The 19662-nt window shown below is 35.0% G+C and overlaps 1 protein-coding gene across 1 annotated transcript; it reads right to left on the bottom strand.

Moving 5' to 3' along the window:
• Window positions 1-5057: 5057 nt before the first annotated feature.
• On the bottom strand, window positions 5058-16549 carry LOC139129338 (leucine-rich repeat and immunoglobulin-like domain-containing nogo receptor-interacting protein 1). Its single transcript, XM_070694972.1, has 8 exons — window positions 16472-16549; window positions 15889-15957; window positions 15253-15324; window positions 14073-14144; window positions 13288-13359; window positions 8834-8905; window positions 6755-6918; window positions 5058-5161 (listed from the first exon to the last, which is right to left on the bottom strand). The coding sequence occupies exons 1-8, from the start codon at window positions 16516-16518 to the stop codon at window positions 5058-5060; spliced, it is 672 nt and encodes a 223-aa protein (XP_070551073.1). The 5' UTR covers window positions 16519-16549.
• Between the last annotated feature and the right edge of the window lie 3113 nt (window positions 16550-19662).

A 19662-nucleotide genomic window follows, 5' to 3' on the forward strand; every position in this document is an offset into this window, starting at 1 on the left:
AAGTGAGTGCCCAGGCAGTATACATCACATCTGATTTCTTCCCAGAAAATTTGAATTAATATAGAATTTTTCAGTTGGCAAAAACAAGGTTGAATGTCTTTTGGCGTGCATGAAGCCCTGTGCTCTTTATTTAGTCGATCTTGATATCCACTTGACCTCGTCTGTTAAAGAAATCTAGTAGAAATTTACGCACATCGTCAAAGTTGAACGGTTCATCCAAACTAAGGCTGCGCACAAAAAGCCTGAAATTTAGTGCAGAACTGACTAGGTTAACCAGACTACAATTCAGTGCTTTGATCTGGCTAGGCCCACAAAGTCTGGAGACAATCACACTAAAATTGCCAAGTAAAGTTGGCGTGATATCGAAATAAAGGATTCAGCCAGGCACCAACACAAGCACAATGTAAATTATACTTTGTGACAAATTATAGGAAATACCAGAACGGAATTAAGAGTCGCAATGAATTGATGCTGAACTGGGATGTCTATGATTGATTTAAATTAGATACACGACAACGGGTTAACAAATCTGGATTGAATGTTGATACCTTATTAGAAGTCTTGCATGTCGTTTTATTATAAGTCGATACATAATCGTAAACACAGATATGTTAAAAATTTTCACTCCGAGACTAATATTCCAGCTTTAACTCTTCTAAAGAAGAAAAGTCGTTCTATGACTCTATTTTTTTCATTCGATGTAATACCTCATTTCATTTTACTAAATATAATGATGTCGCATTGTCATGTGGTAAAATATTTGACGTGTGTGAGGGTGTGTTTTAGGCAGATGTAGAGACAGATTGATTGATTTGAACTTGATATTTCAATGAAATTGCAAACGAGTAATACAGATTCTAAAGCAACTATTACACTTTTATTCAATCTGACAAAATGAATTGTACAATTCAATGTAGTCTTAGACTTATATCACCTTGATTAAAATAGGTTATAACATGCTCTAGTAAAGTTTGTCTTGGTCGACAATAATAGGGAATTTATACTCTTTTCACGTCTATTTCTTCAATTTTGGTGCGGCCAAACTGTTTGTGCGTCCCCTTTTGATGTTCTTCTTAATATAAACAGATAACTTGATGGCTGATTTTCTCCCATCAAAGAAGTTACGTCCGTCTCCAACTCGCGATCACCAAGACATAACGTCACTTGTATTTTCCTTTGGTGAACGAAGAATGACACTGTATATATGAAATTGTACAATTCATTTTAAAGTTATTTGTAGTGGAAATGCAAATCCCCAAGCCGGTTACAACAATATCTAATGCGGTTATATTATATAATGCTTGCTTGAAGCAAGCCTGTAAGGTGTTTTACTTAAAGGCACGCTTTTCCTTGCCTTATCGAATGACTGGATGTTCTCTGACTGAATTGTATTCAACAACAAAACTTAGGTGTTGTCCAATGAATCAATTTTGGCAATTTGTGCTCACTATTACAAGTTCAGAGTTCTCAAAAAAGGCATTCAATGAAATAGACATACCACTCCGCAAAAAATCTATCCTTCATCTTGCGTGTCAGTCGCTCTGAAATATTTTATTTATTTATTTTATTTATTTATTTACACTTTTACTGAGCGGCCGAGTTACTGAAATAGTAATTTTCATTTGTGAAAGTTCGTACTTCAAGTTTGACATCGTTTAGTTCAGAGTAGTAAGCTAGTCATCGAAAATTGATACAGGTGTTTATATTGTGACTTTACACTAACATTCTGAGCAATTACATCCAAATTAAATAGAACAACAAATGCATCCATTTTCTGAATGATAATGCCGGTCAGGATAATAGAACACAAAAACATTATAAGCCAAGTTGTCAATGGAAGTCTTTGCGTCATGCAAGCTTTCCCCAACCTAGATCTAGACGTGGGCTGCTATGAATCCGAAAGTCAAGAGTCACAACTGTTTGTAAATACAGATTTTTTACTCCTTTTTAATTCAGAGAACAACCCTCGGCCAGAACAAAGTTAATGATCATACCTTACAGGAGTAGATCTTAAATATTGTACTTATTGTTGAGAAGGTTAACAATATTGGCATGTACAATAAACTTGCTGATTTGCTTTGGGCTTCATCTATTCTCTTATTTGACCTCTCTGTGTGATATGGCATAGCTCGTCCAGACGCATGAAGTAAGCATGGACATGATACCTTCCAGTGATTGATCGTCCTGGTTAATTATGGAATAACGCAGTGAAACTATTGTCATAGCTTCATATCATGGTATGAATAACCGCTTCATACATGTTGGTGTAGGCAGTGTACACAAATAATTGCGATTCAGCATCGGTAATGCATCATTCACACAATGCTCTTTAAATCGTAACGAGTATGACTGACAAACAGGTCAACATTAAATGCACAGTTCGGCAACAGGGGTTTTGCATAGGCACCATATTGTTATTAGTGTATTAAAAGACAAATAGTAGTTTCAGGTGGTTAACTTGAAAACAAATTCAATATGGATAGGAGTATATTCAATAAATACACTTAAAAGTACAAGCACATATTATTAGTAAATAATTGGTAATGAAATATCTTGATTTTAAATCGTAATTGTGATAAAAAATATGGTAAAATTCGATTTTAAGATTGATCATCTCGAGAAACACTCTTGTGTTTATCTATTCCTTTACTTTTGCAATTTAACTTCGTTTTCTGATTCTGCCCTACTTCTGCAATGCAGTGCTGAGACCAATGCAGAGTTCTACAGCAAGGTTTCTGTACTTCTTTGCTCTACGTCTCTTATACAATTCTTATCTATTATTATTTAGAGCATTGAGAAAAAATTCAATATACTTTCCTAAATAGTTTACACTGAATAAAAGCGGTCATTGTAATTGTGTTATCAATTATTCCACAAGTAGAATTTTAAAAATTATCATCTCTGAACAATTCTCTTATGTTATCTATTCCGTCACCCATGGCAATGTTTCTTCCTAGCCTTACGTCTTCTTCGAACATTTGTATGTAATAGCATACATCTTTAAATAACTATATGTATTATTAGTTTGTGAAAAGTTTAGCTACACGTCGTCAAAATATCAAACGCTCGATAATGCGTACGTTTAAAATGTCACCGGATATATCTTAATTGAAAAGGCTTATCAATAATTAAAGTTCAAAATATCCCAACTGTTACAGATAACGTGAGATAGACAAATGTAATTGATAAGTAAACAACTAATGTAACATGTGTGACTCAATATGAACACGTTTTCATGGTCAATAATCCAAAGGAATAACAAACTTGATTAAATTGAATGGAATTTTATATGCACAATTGAATAGTTATTTTATACTTAATGGAAATCATCTGAACAATACCGTATCCGTCAGTTATCACTATCATTTCAGCAATGTAAGAAATCCTCGACCTCCATGAAAAGAGGTTATGGAGTTATCGAGAGTAATAAATAGCTAATAAATAATAAATTCATCATCATCATCATCATCATCATCATCATCATCACACAATTAATAATCCAACACTACTGATTGAGAAAATGTATAATCTTAATTAATTATGGTATCAATTATCCTATTAACACGAATTTAACAATCATCATCTCGACAAAAGCCCTCTTTTGTAATTCATTCCATCCTCAATGACAAATGAACACTGTGCATCGAGTCTGAAATCTTTCTACAAAACTTACACATTACAGAATGTACACTCCTCTGCAACAAAGTTAATTGATTGTCTTACTTTCTTCAAAACTGTAAAACTAAATTGTATACGTTTCTTATGAATACACACAATACGTACAATATATACATACAACATATACTTCTTTGAATAGTATAGATATATTAAAACATGAAATTTACTTAAATAATCCTAAGCAATTGTAGTGTTCTGATCTCTTTCTGGCTGCACCTTTTGAAATTCCATACGTATTAATAAAGCTGCTCTATTTCTGCTATGCTGACACAAAAGAAGAGTACATCTCCTCTATAGAAAAATAAGTTCGTTATTTTTAAATTCGTAGTGATACTTTACTCAATTTAACGCATCAAGACATCGTTGTTTGCTTTTTAAACTCTTTGTGCAAAGTACAGTCGTAAGTAGTTAAAGTATTAGAACGTTCCATGCATTGTAAGTTTCCACTGTCCTACCCTTTTTGTAACAGTCTGAACAAATAAGGGGAAAGTTGAAAACATCCGTGCCATTATTGTTAAATTGATAAAACTAGATCAATCATCAGGGCAACAAATGTTCATTTATGTCAGTGTGATTACTTCCATATCGTTAACAAAACAGGAAGAAATAATGTACAATGGTGTGTGCAAGTTAAAATATTATATCATACCTTTACTTTTGTTCATTATACCGGTCAACATTAGTATGGTATTGCATATTTATTAAAAATTTTGAATCACTTTGCAGAGCGCACTCATAAATAATTGATTGACATGAAACGACGGAGACTTATTTTCAGTAAACATCAATCATTCTAACCGGCAGGCTGGACAGCGTTTTCTATTGTGTACGCCTATGATATTACTTTTAATGTGATTCAAACTCAAAGCAAAGCCTTCTATATCTTTTATAATAAAGTGTGTTAGAGGAAACACTAATTTTGTTGCACATTTAGAGCCGATGCGGATACATTCGAATGTTTGCAAACACCGACCCTGAACTAGTCTAAATAATAACACGATTTTAACGGTAAAGATTGGAATAACTTTGAACTCTTTAGACTATGGAGAACTTGAAATAAATGTATACATCTGAGTCATCTCTCTCTCTCACTCTCTCTCTCTCTCTCTCTCTCTCTCTCTCTCTCTCTCTCTCTCTCTCTCTCTCTCTCGTGAATTTATCGGTGGTTTAAAACAGTTTTAGTTTGAAAGTTGACGTTTACAATGAAACACTTAATCAAACGCATATTTTCAATGTCTGATTGAAATACCGACTGATGCATGAACTTACTTCAGTAATTATCCAGAAATGGCATAATCTAACTTTCAACCGCTTAAACACTTAAATAGTGATTGTAACAGCTTTACATAACCTACTACTACTTCTACTAAATTATATCGTCATATCATTATGATCACCTTCATCAGTGTCATCTTTAAGACCATCGTCAAAATCATAATCTTCAACTCATCATCATCATCATCATCGTCATCATCGACTGAAGCTGATAAATACAAAACAAAAACAGAAAACGATTTCAATTAAGTAAAATAATCTAATATAAAAGATGTACATCTTATACAGCTAAACTGTAAAGATCACTATCTTCATTAAATCTCATTAGGATATCTTGCACAATTTTAGCATTTCATTGCCGTGTTGCATTACATAATTAAATATGGAATGGAATAGTTGGAAGAACAATCTTCGGCTGATTTCATATTTGTTACGTAGATAGTACGGCGAGAACCCGAAAACGTTGCAACTTTTTGCTCTGCCGAAAGGATTTACTTTACAAGACAAGCGAAGAATTTTGAATAAACCTAAACAGATCAGTAAAAATGTTAGTCCCAACTGACTGGTTCTTGAAACATCGCCTTTAGGTTTCCCAAACCAACTTAGAAATATCAAGAACAAATGAGAAACTGCAGTACAGGTTATTAATGAATGAACGCAGTATATTGAATGTTTAAAATGCAATAACTCGTTTAAACATATCAGAAACATATTATACACTCTAGACATCGAAATTTTAGGAAATCTTTATGTCACATAACTTAATTTTGACGTTAGATAATTTATTGACTAAGATCTACCATATAGACTAATGTTGCACCACTCCTGTTAATACTCAACATTGACGATATGCCTCTAAATGCCCCTTATCAATCTTTCTTGTTTGTTTTCAGAGCAATATTTGATTGATACACTTATAAAGTGGTAAAAAGACTTGTACGTAAATCCAAACAAATGCAAGTTACTTACTCTAATTACTGTAAATGTAATTGGTAAAGTAAATAATAATGTTGATAATTTTGTACTAGAGACGTTTCTCACACGAACGATTAATGTGTTATTATTGACTCCAAACTTTCTATCGTCTGTCGTATTAACATGGTCAGTGGAAAGGCCACACATATGGTATGTTTTGTCAAGCATCACTACTGGTTGATCTATCTTGAATTAATTCGTCTATCTTACTATACAAAACCTTCACCCTTGACTACATTTCTGACCGTCAGTTCAATCCTTACCCATCGCAATCGCTTTGTTTGGTACTCACATTACAACAGTGATTCAATGGGGCGATCATCAGAATTGCGTAATTATAACTATGCTTTTCAAACAATTGTATGATATTAAACCCAATAACATGTATTGAAAGGTTGTTGATTGCTTATCGTGCGAAAATGTCTTATATCATGCGTAAACTGTGTTATCTCTGCTGCTTCTGAAAGGTATATGCATGCCTCGCTATTCTGCGAAGCACTGTAGTGTTGATGCTACGATCTCATACGTTTCAATGAATTCACTTAAAAATATGTATTTGAAGATCGAAAGTACCTTTTCAGAGCGTTCTTGAGTACCTTTCATGAGAATTGTTTTGTAAACACTTGATTTTTATGTTTTCTGTCACCTTTAGCCTCAATATTATTTGAATTCCGTTGGCCTCCCGAAGAAAGTTTACTTTTATTCTGGTGACGTATTTTGATTGACTGGCATTGCATACTGGAATGTCACATTGTAAATTAAAAATAAAGATTTTGCTTACTTTATACGGAGGCTTAAAATTCGGTCTCCATAGTTATAGCTGTACTTTGAATATTATCAGCTTCTTCAGTTCCCTTCAGTGCATCTGATTTGCACGGGTTCTTTCGAAATTTCTTTCTCTGCACAGCATCTACAATGAAATAAAACATAATTATATTCTCTATCTGGTTTCCTGCGATGAGAAACCCAAACTCTTGATAACTATTGTTTCTGGACGTTATAAATACAATACTTTTCAAATTTAAACAATGCCATCATGAGAGGCGACGTAAATGAATAATTATACATTTATGTTTGGGAAAATAAACCGAACAATAAAATGTTTGCATTATTGCCCTACAATGCGAAATGTTCGACAAAATGTATGACCTGCCTTGAGGTGACTTTGCTTCAGGTCCAGGTTCAGGTGGCATTGGACGTCGATACGATGTACTCCTTTTGATATGCGATATTGTGTACAGGTAAGGGTTCACAGCAGAGTTGAAAGGTAAAATAAAGACAGCACTCCAAGCATACACGGAATTCGGTATTGTGACTGTGTTAGTCAAAGCAAGAATGCCCATCACAGATATTGGAACCCAGCAACAGAAATCAGTCAGTACGATGAGAGCCATCTTCCTTGCAATTCTGGCTGATTCTTTCTCTCTCTCCCTTGATTTGATTGACGATTCTTTCGATATCATACGTATACGCACATACATGACCGCATAACAAGCAAAGATCACGGTAAAAGACAGGAGATTCAGGAAGAGGAAGATCGAGACAGAGTATTCCCATCCGGGAGAGGTTTCATTTGTCAGATGCAGAGACAGACAGACCGGGGAACGACCATAGTAATTATCACCAAAATAAGATATTCCAGTAAGAGGCAGCAAGCTGATGAAAGTGACAACAGCCCAGGCTGCAGTCGTTGCCAAAACCGCTGATTTGATGTTTAAGTTTCGAAATTTATAAGGAAATGCAATGACCAGAAAACGATCCATTGTGATAATAGTCAACATGAAGACAGACATTTCACTTGATAGTGCTGCCAGAAATCCAGCGAATGCGCACAAATGATTTTTCCTCCAAAATTCGTCATGCTGGACATACTCTCCACGATAATAAACATCAGCTGATGCAATAATCAACATGTATATACCCATGGTGAAATCTGCAACAGCCAAATTCCAAATGAAGAAAGGGTCAACTTTTACTAGTTCCCTGTTCCATATACGCCTGATGATTACAATTAAGTTGCCGATCAATGCGGACAAGCCTATGATCCAAACGAAAAACCTCAAAACTTGATTTGCCATAAGATCTTCGCAAGATGAAAAGGCGTCTGCCTCGGGCGTACATTTTTGGACTTTGTCAAGCTGTCGGACCATACAACAATACCTATAAGCATCGGTAAATCTGAAATTGCAGGAGAAGAGATCACGTTGTATAAGAAAGTCTTTTAACAATTGACTTGATTGAAAAGGCAGAAGTTCAATGCTTCGTTACTTACTACTCCGCTAGAATAAACGCGAAAGACAAAATATTATTACGATATCCAGAATGAGATGACAGAAACAAATAATGATTCATTAATTATGAAAAAAAGATTTTCAAGGATTATGTACGACGTGGATACATCAGTTTTAGTACTTTGGGAAATAAACAACACAACAACAACAACAACAACAGCAACAACAACAACAACAACAACAACAACAACAACAACAACAACAACAAATGAAGTTTGCTCAAAAGGCTTCAACAAGAATCCGAAGCTGTATTGCATTGCCAATTCATACGCCTTTTTGTTTAACAGCGGTGATCTGTAATTGTTATCATCGTTCCATTAACTTGTTTAAACGAGTGAATATGTAGTATTTTTCCGACTGCTGCCTCTCCGCTAGGCGACTGATGCCGTATTTTGTGGGTTCGAACCCGATTGAAAACTAGCCGTATTTTCGGCGGTGCAAATATAAAATTATCGAAACCATTGCAAGGCCAACTATTTCATTCCAGTAATGTCATGAAGTGTACTTTAAATTGTCTGATTTTAAGTATAATTTAACGAATCGTACGTACATCACATCATTTTGTAAATAGTCTTTACACTCTAGTTTTTTACAAGAATAACAAGTTAACTTACATTTCCTTTAGACTTGACAGAGGAGAGAACACCTGTAGACTATCAACATCAAATTTATTGCCCGTTAGATACCTACAAAAAATAAAAGTGTCATATTTACTACATTGATGTTAAGCAATGGCCTCTTAAAATTAACTGTGAGACTTTTAAGTCTCTTTAGGCTGTAGTAGTTCATTGTGAAATTTAAAGAATTTATGGTATATTGTTTAAATCTACATATTACATAACACCCCCTTGGTACCAACATTATAACTCTAAGTAAATGAATCAATGTTTCGAACAAACACTGACAGGCAATTTGATGAACATCAAGTGTTATCAATGCATGTGGAATGTTTTAAGTCATAGCCGAAAATGTAATCGATTTATATATGCCCAGTTGTACCCGAGTTTGGAAAATGTAAAGAATACACAAGAGCAATGTATATGGCAGATTAGTCTGTGGCCAATCTTTAAGATACCCACGAGTGCAAAATATCTAATTGTATCTTTCCTCACTTATACTATTTGCATATAGTAAAACCTATTGACGCAATCTGGGGCAATATGGACAGAATTCAAGAGCATTAGAAACTCATATCAAAATTTAAAACATCCCATCATGAACTTGCCCACACGAAATAAAAGATAATCAAGCTTAAATTGGTCTAATTTCATTGTTAAACTAAAAAAGATAAGTTCAACACTATTCATTACGGGAAAGCTCCATTATTTTTGGAATACCCCACTTCCCTACTTTGTTATCAGAGGATTAATTTCATAGACCTGCCTTACCTATCATGACCCTAGCTGAGTAAGATAAACGTAACAATGGAACATTAAAGAGGCACTCCGACTTGGTAAAATTTTTCAAACATGTCTTTTTAATGCCATTGTTCGATATTTGACGTTGCGACTGCGCACGGAGCAAGAGATATCGATAAAAAAATGTCATTTCCCGAGCGTATTTTTCACATCCCGAAGGTTTACGATCAATTCTGATTATAACCCGAAATCCCCCGAAGCTTTATTGTTGTGCTGATGGACGATATTCTAGGGAGTTCATAATAAGTTTGAATGACGAAATTAATTTACCTCCCATGCGAATACTTTATATACAGCATTATGCCTTCACCTGGGGTAAGATTTTTTTAAAACTTCTCCTTAGTTTTTTTTGTTATCATTATTCTCAATCAGTTGTATTATATTTTAAGCCAATATCACATATGTGTCAGTTTTTTATGTGTAAAATACTAGCCACCTCTGATGACTACATTTTGTCGTCTGCCACGAAGTTACGCATGGTTCGATATATAGCTGCCGCCACGCGGTATGCGTCTATTCATACCACGCGGCGGCCGCTATGTATAAACCAAACGTAAGTGTGCCAGTCACCTATGAGAATTCTGGTGGAATCAGCAAACTTTGTGTTTTCGTTTTTTTGCCGAGTCAGTACGGCTCGGCTTTCTCCCACGGGGCATGACCGATCACCGACGCGAGTGGTACTGTGGCGTACAGCAGCGCCCAGCGTAGGCTCGTACTCCGTAGCTTAGTTGACAATGGCCCCACTGAGTGCCGAACGTTCGATGTTCGGAAGCTGAATTTAGGTGGGCCACCGGAATTCAAACTTTTACTTTTTTGAGCACATGTTTTTATCGATATCTCGCGATCCACGCGCAGTCGCCATGTAAAATATCGACCGTTGGCATTAAAAAATTGTGTTTTAAAATGTAACGAAGTGGGAGTGCCGCTTTAACACTTTTGGGGATTATAAGTCTTCTGTTTGTCACCCGAGTTGGTCAGGGCGAGGACCCAGGTTTCAGGTACCATGCAAGCTAATGCAGTCTTTCCCTAATGTGTGATGTACTATAGTTAATAAACTAGAGGTCATCTGCAAGATCTTTCAAATCACCCAGCGGATGCTAATGCTGCTGTACTGCAGCCGTGTTCAGGACAAACTGTTTTTCAGCATGTTTTTACAGTAAAATGCAGTTCCTATCATCATGTTATCGCGACGTCAATGACTTTTTGACTATTATAAGAAGATGTCCAACTGTCACCAAATGTACATATAGAAATGTGTTCATTTTTTTCTTTGGTCAGAGGTAGAAACACATTCAAGCTTTTAAAGTTATCATCATGTTTCTTATCTACCCCTTTTAGGCTCACTATAAATCACTCGGATTTAAAAAAATCCGCTGTCTTAATTTTTTGACAAACGAGTTTTTTTTCTAGGAATGCGGCCATTCTGAATTTCGAACATCAGGAACTTTCACGTTAATTGTTTGTGTAGAACAAACGTTTGTACGGTGACCCCTTACTTCAGAGTTGATAAGAGACTTGTTAGACGTTAAATTAAGTATAGGATAAAGCCCGAGTACGAGGGTTCTTCTGGTATATAAAGTCCAACCCAACGATAAAATGTCGAGGCCGCAGGCCGAGACATTTTATCGTTGGGTTGGACTTTATATACCAGAAGAGCCCGAGTACGAGGGTTTTATCCGACTTAAAAACTATCGCCCCTAACTGATATATTTTCGTTTTCAATGTGTTTACGTCAACCGTCCCCTTTGTCAATGTAACATGTTTAGGATATGAATTAAAACTTTTATTTGAGAAATAGCCTTCCAATGTAATGGAACATCCTATAAATGCCCTGGGGCACATTATATAAATGCCCTAGGGCACAGCAGATTTTGTGTTGCAGCTGGTTTCCGCTGTGTTACCAAATTTGAATATTAAAACGTACCAGATGTCTACAGAATATGACATGTTTACTTTTGATTGGACAGTACTTTACTACGGCGCTGTCATTCGTTTCTGGAATTTGGTGACCAAGGCTTTATGAGTAGATAAAACACCCTGAATTGAGCACTATGATTGGTCAATCAACAGTAGATAGTTTTTAAGGAACGTTTAAAAACCTATGCGCCTCGAAAGTGAACGATTTAAGCTTTTGATCAAACTTTCCTGAATGAAAATGTTTATCATTCTTTTAACGAATCAACGATAAAAATTGGGATTAACTGTGCAAAGTGTTGAACTAGAGAAACAAACAACTCAAAATTTTCCGATATTTGAGGTTCCAACACAAGGACAAAATGCATGATATACGTTTAGTATATGTATATTATGTTATATACTATATACAATATTAATTATTGTATACGTAACGTATATCTTTGTATATGAAACATTTCAATACATTGATAAACCTAGCGTATATCTATGCAGATCAAAAGCATACGTAATGCAGATCTTTGCACACTAAGTGTGGGGGATGTACACGTTACCCTGAGACATTTCTGCAAATAAGAAAATATTGAACGATCGTCTTTTCCAGACTGCACATAACGAGTGAGTGGCGTTTCCAGAGAGTGTGGCTTCATAGGAAGGTGCCTGGGAAGACAAATGTCCGATTCCTAAAAAGTTAGCAAATGTTTTGGGGTTTTTTTTCCCGAGAGTTCTCGATGGGTCTTCACAACAGCCCTATACTGCGCCACTCACTCAAATCCAAAGACGTAAAGTAGATATCTGAAAAGAGATTAATTTTATGGCAACTTTATCTATCCGGTTCGAACAAAGATACAAGTTAATCAAAAAGATCATGCGGCCCAAACTGACCAGAAAAAACAAACGATTTTCAAATAGTTCACAGACAATTTTCAATTTTCTCGGGTACACAGTCATCAAAGATCCACATCACTTGTTTTTGAGGGACATTTGTTCCTTACAACCAGCAGAATGGCTAAATTTTTGTCATCATTTATTATTTTTAAGGCCGCTTTTATCTGTACAGTTTCAACAATTTGTGAGGCAGCACTAAAAAGTCAGCCAAAATAATCATTTATAATATTAAAGAGAATATTTACTGGCACCATGGCTCTCACTACAGCAATAGCAGTCAAAGTTTTCCATCAAGATGCCTTCTCTGGAATCTGGACTGTTTTTACATTGCCAAAATTTACTTGAAATATTTTATGACCAATTTAATCTTGCCACTTTTGAAAATGGAAATAAAAAGTTATTGTTTGAGGAAAAACTTTGGATTTTTGAGATTGCGATCAAAAGTGTAGCAATGATGACACTTGCAATCTTTTCAAGAATGGGTGTTTAATGTGCCAAGTTTACGACTTCAAACCGACAAGATATTATTTCTTATGCCGTAGCAAAACCTGGATGTCAAGGCTGGGCTCCTTGAAACCAGTGGCGGGGCGTTTTCTGAAGTAAATGATATAGAACCTGTAGTTTTATACTACCGTTGTTTTTAATTTACGTTGTTGGTGGAAACGTGACGGCTTTTTGGGAATAAGAATGTAAAGTAAATACGGAAACCCCGATTGGCGATATACTTTAATATATATTCTAATAGAACATTGCTATGACACAAGTACTAACTTCTATTCTCAGCAACTCTATGTATAATCCTTGTATTTAGAGAATTGGGAAAAAATAAAGGACTGTTCTATACTCACAAAAATCGAAGATGATCAAGGCCTTCGAATGCCCCATCCATTATCAGACTTATCATGTTATCCGCAAGATCACTGAAATGCGAAGGCGTTGGGCATTCACTTTTCAAAACACACGATGATTGACAAAATGAGAAAATGTGTGTCTTTCTGAGATGCTTAATGATGTACATTTCTAACCTTGAACAAATATAACTTAGTGAGACAGCTTTATACAAGCATATTTAATGTTACTGCTCATACTCACGATTTACTTTGTGCTAAAACTTCAAGTTGGTCAAGAAAACTTTACATAGATAAAGGAAAATCTCGCTTGCTAAACATGTATGGCAAATTTTCAACTCTACTGGGCTATCAGATATGTATATTGCCATCAGCAAGGCGCTAACATAAATACGCAATGTGTAAAGTGATCGCTAAATTGGTTCGATGCATCCCTAAAGCAAAAGAATATTCGTATATGTTCCAGTTGATGTATGATTCCAAAGAGTGAAAGTGACTATGCAAAAGACGCACGGTTTGTATATGACATTCCCCGAGTAAGCCAAGAAGAATGGATTGTATAAAAGTTTATTACGTTTGTTCATTAAATTAAAGGAATAAGGTAGCCTCTTTAATTTTCAATGTCAATATGTTTGAAGTCCTCGTATTTTAATACCATGCTTAACCGAGTATTATATTATACTAAAAAGTAAACAGAAAAAAGTTGTAATCTAACTTGTAAAAGTGCAAAATCTTACTAGAAACTCTGACCGAGAATTGCTATTATTTTTACATTATCTACTCACAGCGTTTCCAAGTTTCCCATTCCGTAAAACGTGTGGTTTAATAATTTAAAAATTTTATTGAAGCTGAGGCGCCTGCAAGGGAAAAAATAACAGTGTTATGCTTCACCAACAAGTTGTACAAAGAGGAAGATACAAGTAGACTAACAGACAGTGTTGCACAGAAATATCAAATATATCGCCCGAAGCATAACGCGATTTTCACTGTTGCAATCGCTATATAGGCAAACAGTCTTCAGAGTCGGTGACATCAAACGTACGTTCAGATGATTTAAACATAAAAAACAAATTCTTCCTTTTATGTTTTTTTTTATAACTGGCACGCTGGCCTTCGAAGTTTAAAAAGCTTATTTCAAGAAATTAATGATTCTCGTGCATGCGCGTACACGTTATCTATATGTTGTCCTTTCCTATATACTTTTCATCGGCATGAAAGTCCTAATTTCTTTAAGACATGCATATTAGGTTATTGTATTTTGGTATAAATTTTCAGTCTCTAATCATGCTTGGGAGTCTACCCTTTTGAGCAACGTTGAATTCCATTCTTGCACAATTTCGCGTATATGTGAAGTTGGTATCTTAATTTGACAGTGGAGAACATTCCGTTGTTACATATTTTAACAAGACTTAGTTTTTTATTAAATATCATCAAAAACGTTGAAAATCTCAATAGTCGGGGAGTACAAAAACATTATTACATGTTTCACATTTTTGATTTTCTTGTTGCAAAAATTACCTGCCAGGCCTAGAGTAATCAGCTTATCATCAAATCTTAGTAATGATTGACAACATGTGCGATTTCCTGTCATTCACTTAGCCCGTTTACACTCCACATCTTGAAACAATCATCGTATTGACTAATGAAATGTTGAAAAGTGACTTATCAAAGCGGAATTTTGACCTCACATTTAAAGTTTACTTCAAATAAGTAACGAATATCTACATTAGGTTGCCCGCTTAGATGTTTAACTATCTGGCACTTTGATCTGTCGCCGCCAGGCCTTTCTAAGGTCAGATGGCGTCAATCATATATTACTGTTAGTATTGATGCACTCCTTGTTGTGCCGTCTGTAGGTTGGGGTATCAGTCAACTTAGTAGAAGAAGGGTCAAAATTCTGCTTTCTTTGACAAGTCACTTTTGAAATGGTAATATGAATACCGCAAAGTGATATTTTATACTTACAAGAAGTACAAATTCACTAGAGAGTAGAATTTCCGAGGGTGTATTTCTGAAATCGAGTTATTCATCAAGTCCCTAAGAAAAACAGAGTTACCTAGCGCGTAAATATCATGACTATATTGGCAAGGTAATTAGTTATTCTAAGCGTCGAACAACGCAACGTATGCTTTTGTGCTTATCTTTAGTTTCCTTATAATTCGAACTTAAAATATCAATACCTAAAAGAAATCCACTTTTGAGGTTTATTTTGTGAAGATAAGAGACTCTTATTCTTACCTGGTGAGATAATCAATTAAGTCTGTTCAATATACTTTGCAAAGTTTGTAAAGTTACTGAAATTTCTTTACGTATTTACATAAAAATAAAGTTTTACGTCTATCAATAAAGCTATAATTCACATGTGAACCATACTGGTTGTGTTATCACACGATATCGATGCTAGTGATATTATCTAATTTTGACTTTCCTACGCAAGATCAATTGTTTGTTAATCATAATATAACGAGCAAGAATGACGATGTTACATCACGTACGCACGAGGTCAGGAAAAATGTGCGTGAGTACTGCAAAGACCGTTCAATTTTCAGGAACGCCTGAAGGACTTTAAGAACATTATATTGTTCTCCCTAGTTTACTTACAGTTCTCCAAGAAATGGATAATATTGCAACTGGTCGCCAAGGAGTGTGACATCATTTCCAGTCATGTTCCTGAAATAGACAGAAAGGGAGGTGACCTAGCTGATATTGTTAAACATTTCTTCATAAAAATTTCAAACACTTCCATTTTATTTTGTCGTGTACGTTTTGGTACTAGATTAAAAGTATCAGATACCTGAAATAGACAAATGGCAATGTCATACAACTGTATGGTAATAGCAAAAATTATCAAATTCAAATGAAACTATGTAACTTCATTATCTCCTAAGTTACAAAACTGACCAACACAAGCAGTTAATAAGCGAAATCTGTGAAAATTCGACGTTATAATATCTCCTTCTGGCCATACTTTTAGATTGATATTTCAACATTTAGCCGTGTCTATTCTTTGATATTTTTAATGTTTTAAATTTATACACTTGCTGCTCCAAAAATTGCATTACATCTCTTAAGTTACTTTATGTTAATTTGTAAATAATAACATGAGTCTTGACACAAGAATGAACTATTTCTTTCTGTCAAATCGTAAAATTTTCTAAAAAGGGGGCTGTTATTCCATACTAACAATTTTCTTATTTCTGTTTCGGTACCATTTCCAGGCAAACCCTTCATATGTCGATGCGAACAGTCAACGATGGCTCCAAAACACTCACAGGTAGATGGACACTGAAGATCTTAAATAAAATGAAGTTATTGTAATTAAATTTTGATGGCTGTCACTCAGTTTTTCAACAAACCGATTTAGAGGGGAATGAAGGTTAATAAGCCGCAGACTCTAATAAAAGGGTTATACAATAGGTATACAAATTGTAATAATTCGCATAGCAATCGATTTGTGACTAAGTTCATCTTAATTAAACAAAGGCATTCAAAACGATTTAGGAAATCACTAAATCTGTACGAACTCCATGAAAAACCCATTGTTTTCTGTGTTGATTTTTCAATTGTAACTGACTTTTTATCGCACGAAATTAATTAACTTACCGCACAAGAGTTCATCATCTCCTAAGGGGCAATGCTTAATGTTATCACAGCGTTGTGACAATGTTATGCAGTTTTTCATCCCATGACATCGGTAGCTTCCTGGGCAACTGTAGATTTCTAGAATGGAAAAGGTCGTATTTGGAGAAATATGTTCATGCCAGCACACAATCATTGATTCAGGGACCATAGTGGTTAATGGCTTTGTTTGACACTTCTATTAGTGCAAGATGCGAGGTATAATGATATTCAAATATGCAGATTACACTAATGAGCATTGTTTCGGTATTAAAATTCTATGCTAATGACCCTTAATCAATATGGAATATTCATGTACCTCGGATCTTGCATTGTATATGACACTTAATTCATTGCTTGCTCGTACAATTGAAGCCATAATTTTATAGTATTTATGTATGGAGCCTCAATACATAAAACTTTTGGCATCTATGTTGATAGCTACAGGCGATTGAACTGGTGTTGTTTGTTTCTTTTAGGGTAAATGTTCCCACATTATTCTGTGTATACGATATCTGCATGTCTATTAGACTGCAGTTTCGGATATGTTGAATGTCTGTCCAAAATGCTTACCGCATTCTTTTTCATCTAATCCATATGGGCAATCAAAAATCCCATCGCATCGACGATGCAGTGGTATGCAGTAAGCGTCACTGCATTTGTACTTGTTTTCTGGACAATCAAAAACCGCTGGCAAAGAAAGAGAAATAAAACATTATGTTATTTAAGGAAAAAGTTAAGATTCATGAATTATTGCCAATAGTGATAGATCGCTGGTGAAAAGATACTGTTATATTTATGATCAGCCATCCACCTACTTTTGTTTTTCAAACATGTTAGTTGTTAAATATAGCAAACTATTAGATACTTTAAATTATTGCAGGCCTGGGATAAAATGTAAATAATTCATAGTGTCACAATAATGTTAGTCAAAATAGGAGCCAACATACTAGATGTTTTCAACAATAAAAATACACCTTACAGCAATTCCTGAGATGGGTAACATCTCGACATCCTTGTGGATAGCCATATTCATCAATATCATAGACACACTCCCACTTTCGATCAGTGCAATGGCCGTTGTTGCATTTAATTTTCTCCAATGGACACGTTTGTGTGTTGATATTGTTGAATTTGGCATTGGTTTTCTCATCTTCTTCGTCTCCTCCGCCACAGTCAACCTCTCCATCAAACCTTGCACTCGATGGGATACAATGGCCGAATTTGCATTCAAATTCACCACACACGTCTAAACATTCGATTGGGAAACATAATTATAGATTTAGAGTAATCAATACTCATCTTCGAACGAATTAGAATCTTAGCTTTATTTGACATGGTGTCGAAAAGGTTTAACGTTTTTGATCTGGACATTGTACAAACGGTTGTAGAAAGATGAGAAATAGTCATTAAGTGCCTTAGAATAGATCAAGAAAGTACAACATAAGTTTTCATGAAATGTTTCAACCTGAAAACAGGTGAAGAAGAAATATATCTTGCGTTTTTAGTGAGTTATCGAAGAGCTAGAAAGACTTCAATACAACAATTTGGATTTTGCTAAGGAACTATTTACCGCATATTTCATCATGTCCGTTCCAACAGTCCGGAATAAGATCGCATCGTTTTGATATGTCTATGCACTGGTAGTTACCACATTTAAATTGACCTGTTGTGCAGTCTTGGTGAACTTGATCGCAATAAAGCATAAACATGTTGAACCAGTTAAAGCAATGACATCCGCTGACTTATCGTCCGTGACGCATGACTATGCATTGTCTTTGTAGAGTATCTGGCTCCCGTATGTAGTTTTATACAGTTTCAATATTATGATGCTACCATGAAGTATATTATCATTATTTATGTTCTTGACATTTGTACTTATTTTCTTGAATTTGTCAGGACTGAAATCGGTATAGACAGTTTTAAAATTGAGATCGCTAAGGTTTACAATAGTCGTTGGTATTGTTATGTTTTTGATAATTTGGATATTTTGAGGCAAATTGTCTTTAATATGATACTCTTTGCCTTGCTAAAAACTCTCTTAGTTGGTCGAAGGACCTATTAACAACTGTCACAATCAAAAGGGCAAAGAAATATGACTGCATTCCCATGGTAACTCTTCGTTAATTGAGCATTTTATTCAAATAGATAAAACTAAAAAATCACTACCATAGTTAACAACTCACCACACCTCTCTTCATCACTATTATCCCCGCAGTGGTCGACAAAATCGCAGTAAAATGTCATCGATATGCATTTGCCATTCTTGCAGTGAAAAGAATTAATTGGACAATGATCATGCATGACTGAAAGGAAAATATGGCTCAATGTTATTCATTCTGTTTGGTTAGAAAGATTTCAAATTATGCATTTTTATGTAATGATTGTCTAGATGGATTATTTTCCATTATCAAAATGTTTGCCACATGACCAGTTGGATATCTTGTGATGCTTTCTTAAAGGTAACGCAATTATTTAAATCACGGAAAAGTGCTTTATTGTGTCAACTGAAGAGTAATATTGATACACTGCGTTCAATATGTAGCATTCAGTGATTTCTTAAATTTGATGCCTTGACAATGTTTTATTATGAGTTTTAATGTACTTACGGCAGTCACTCTCGTCTGAGTTATCGGAACAGTCACTGTTTCCATCACAAAAATATGTTTTATGAATGCACACTCCATCACTACACTTAAAGTCGCCTTTACCACACAAAACAGGGTCTTCGGTCCGAAAATACAAACAAGTTATATG

This window comes from Ptychodera flava, chromosome 3 (assembly GCF_041260155.1).
Source record: "Ptychodera flava strain L36383 chromosome 3, AS_Pfla_20210202, whole genome shotgun sequence".
Lineage (NCBI taxonomy): Eukaryota > Metazoa > Hemichordata > Enteropneusta > Ptychoderidae > Ptychodera > Ptychodera flava.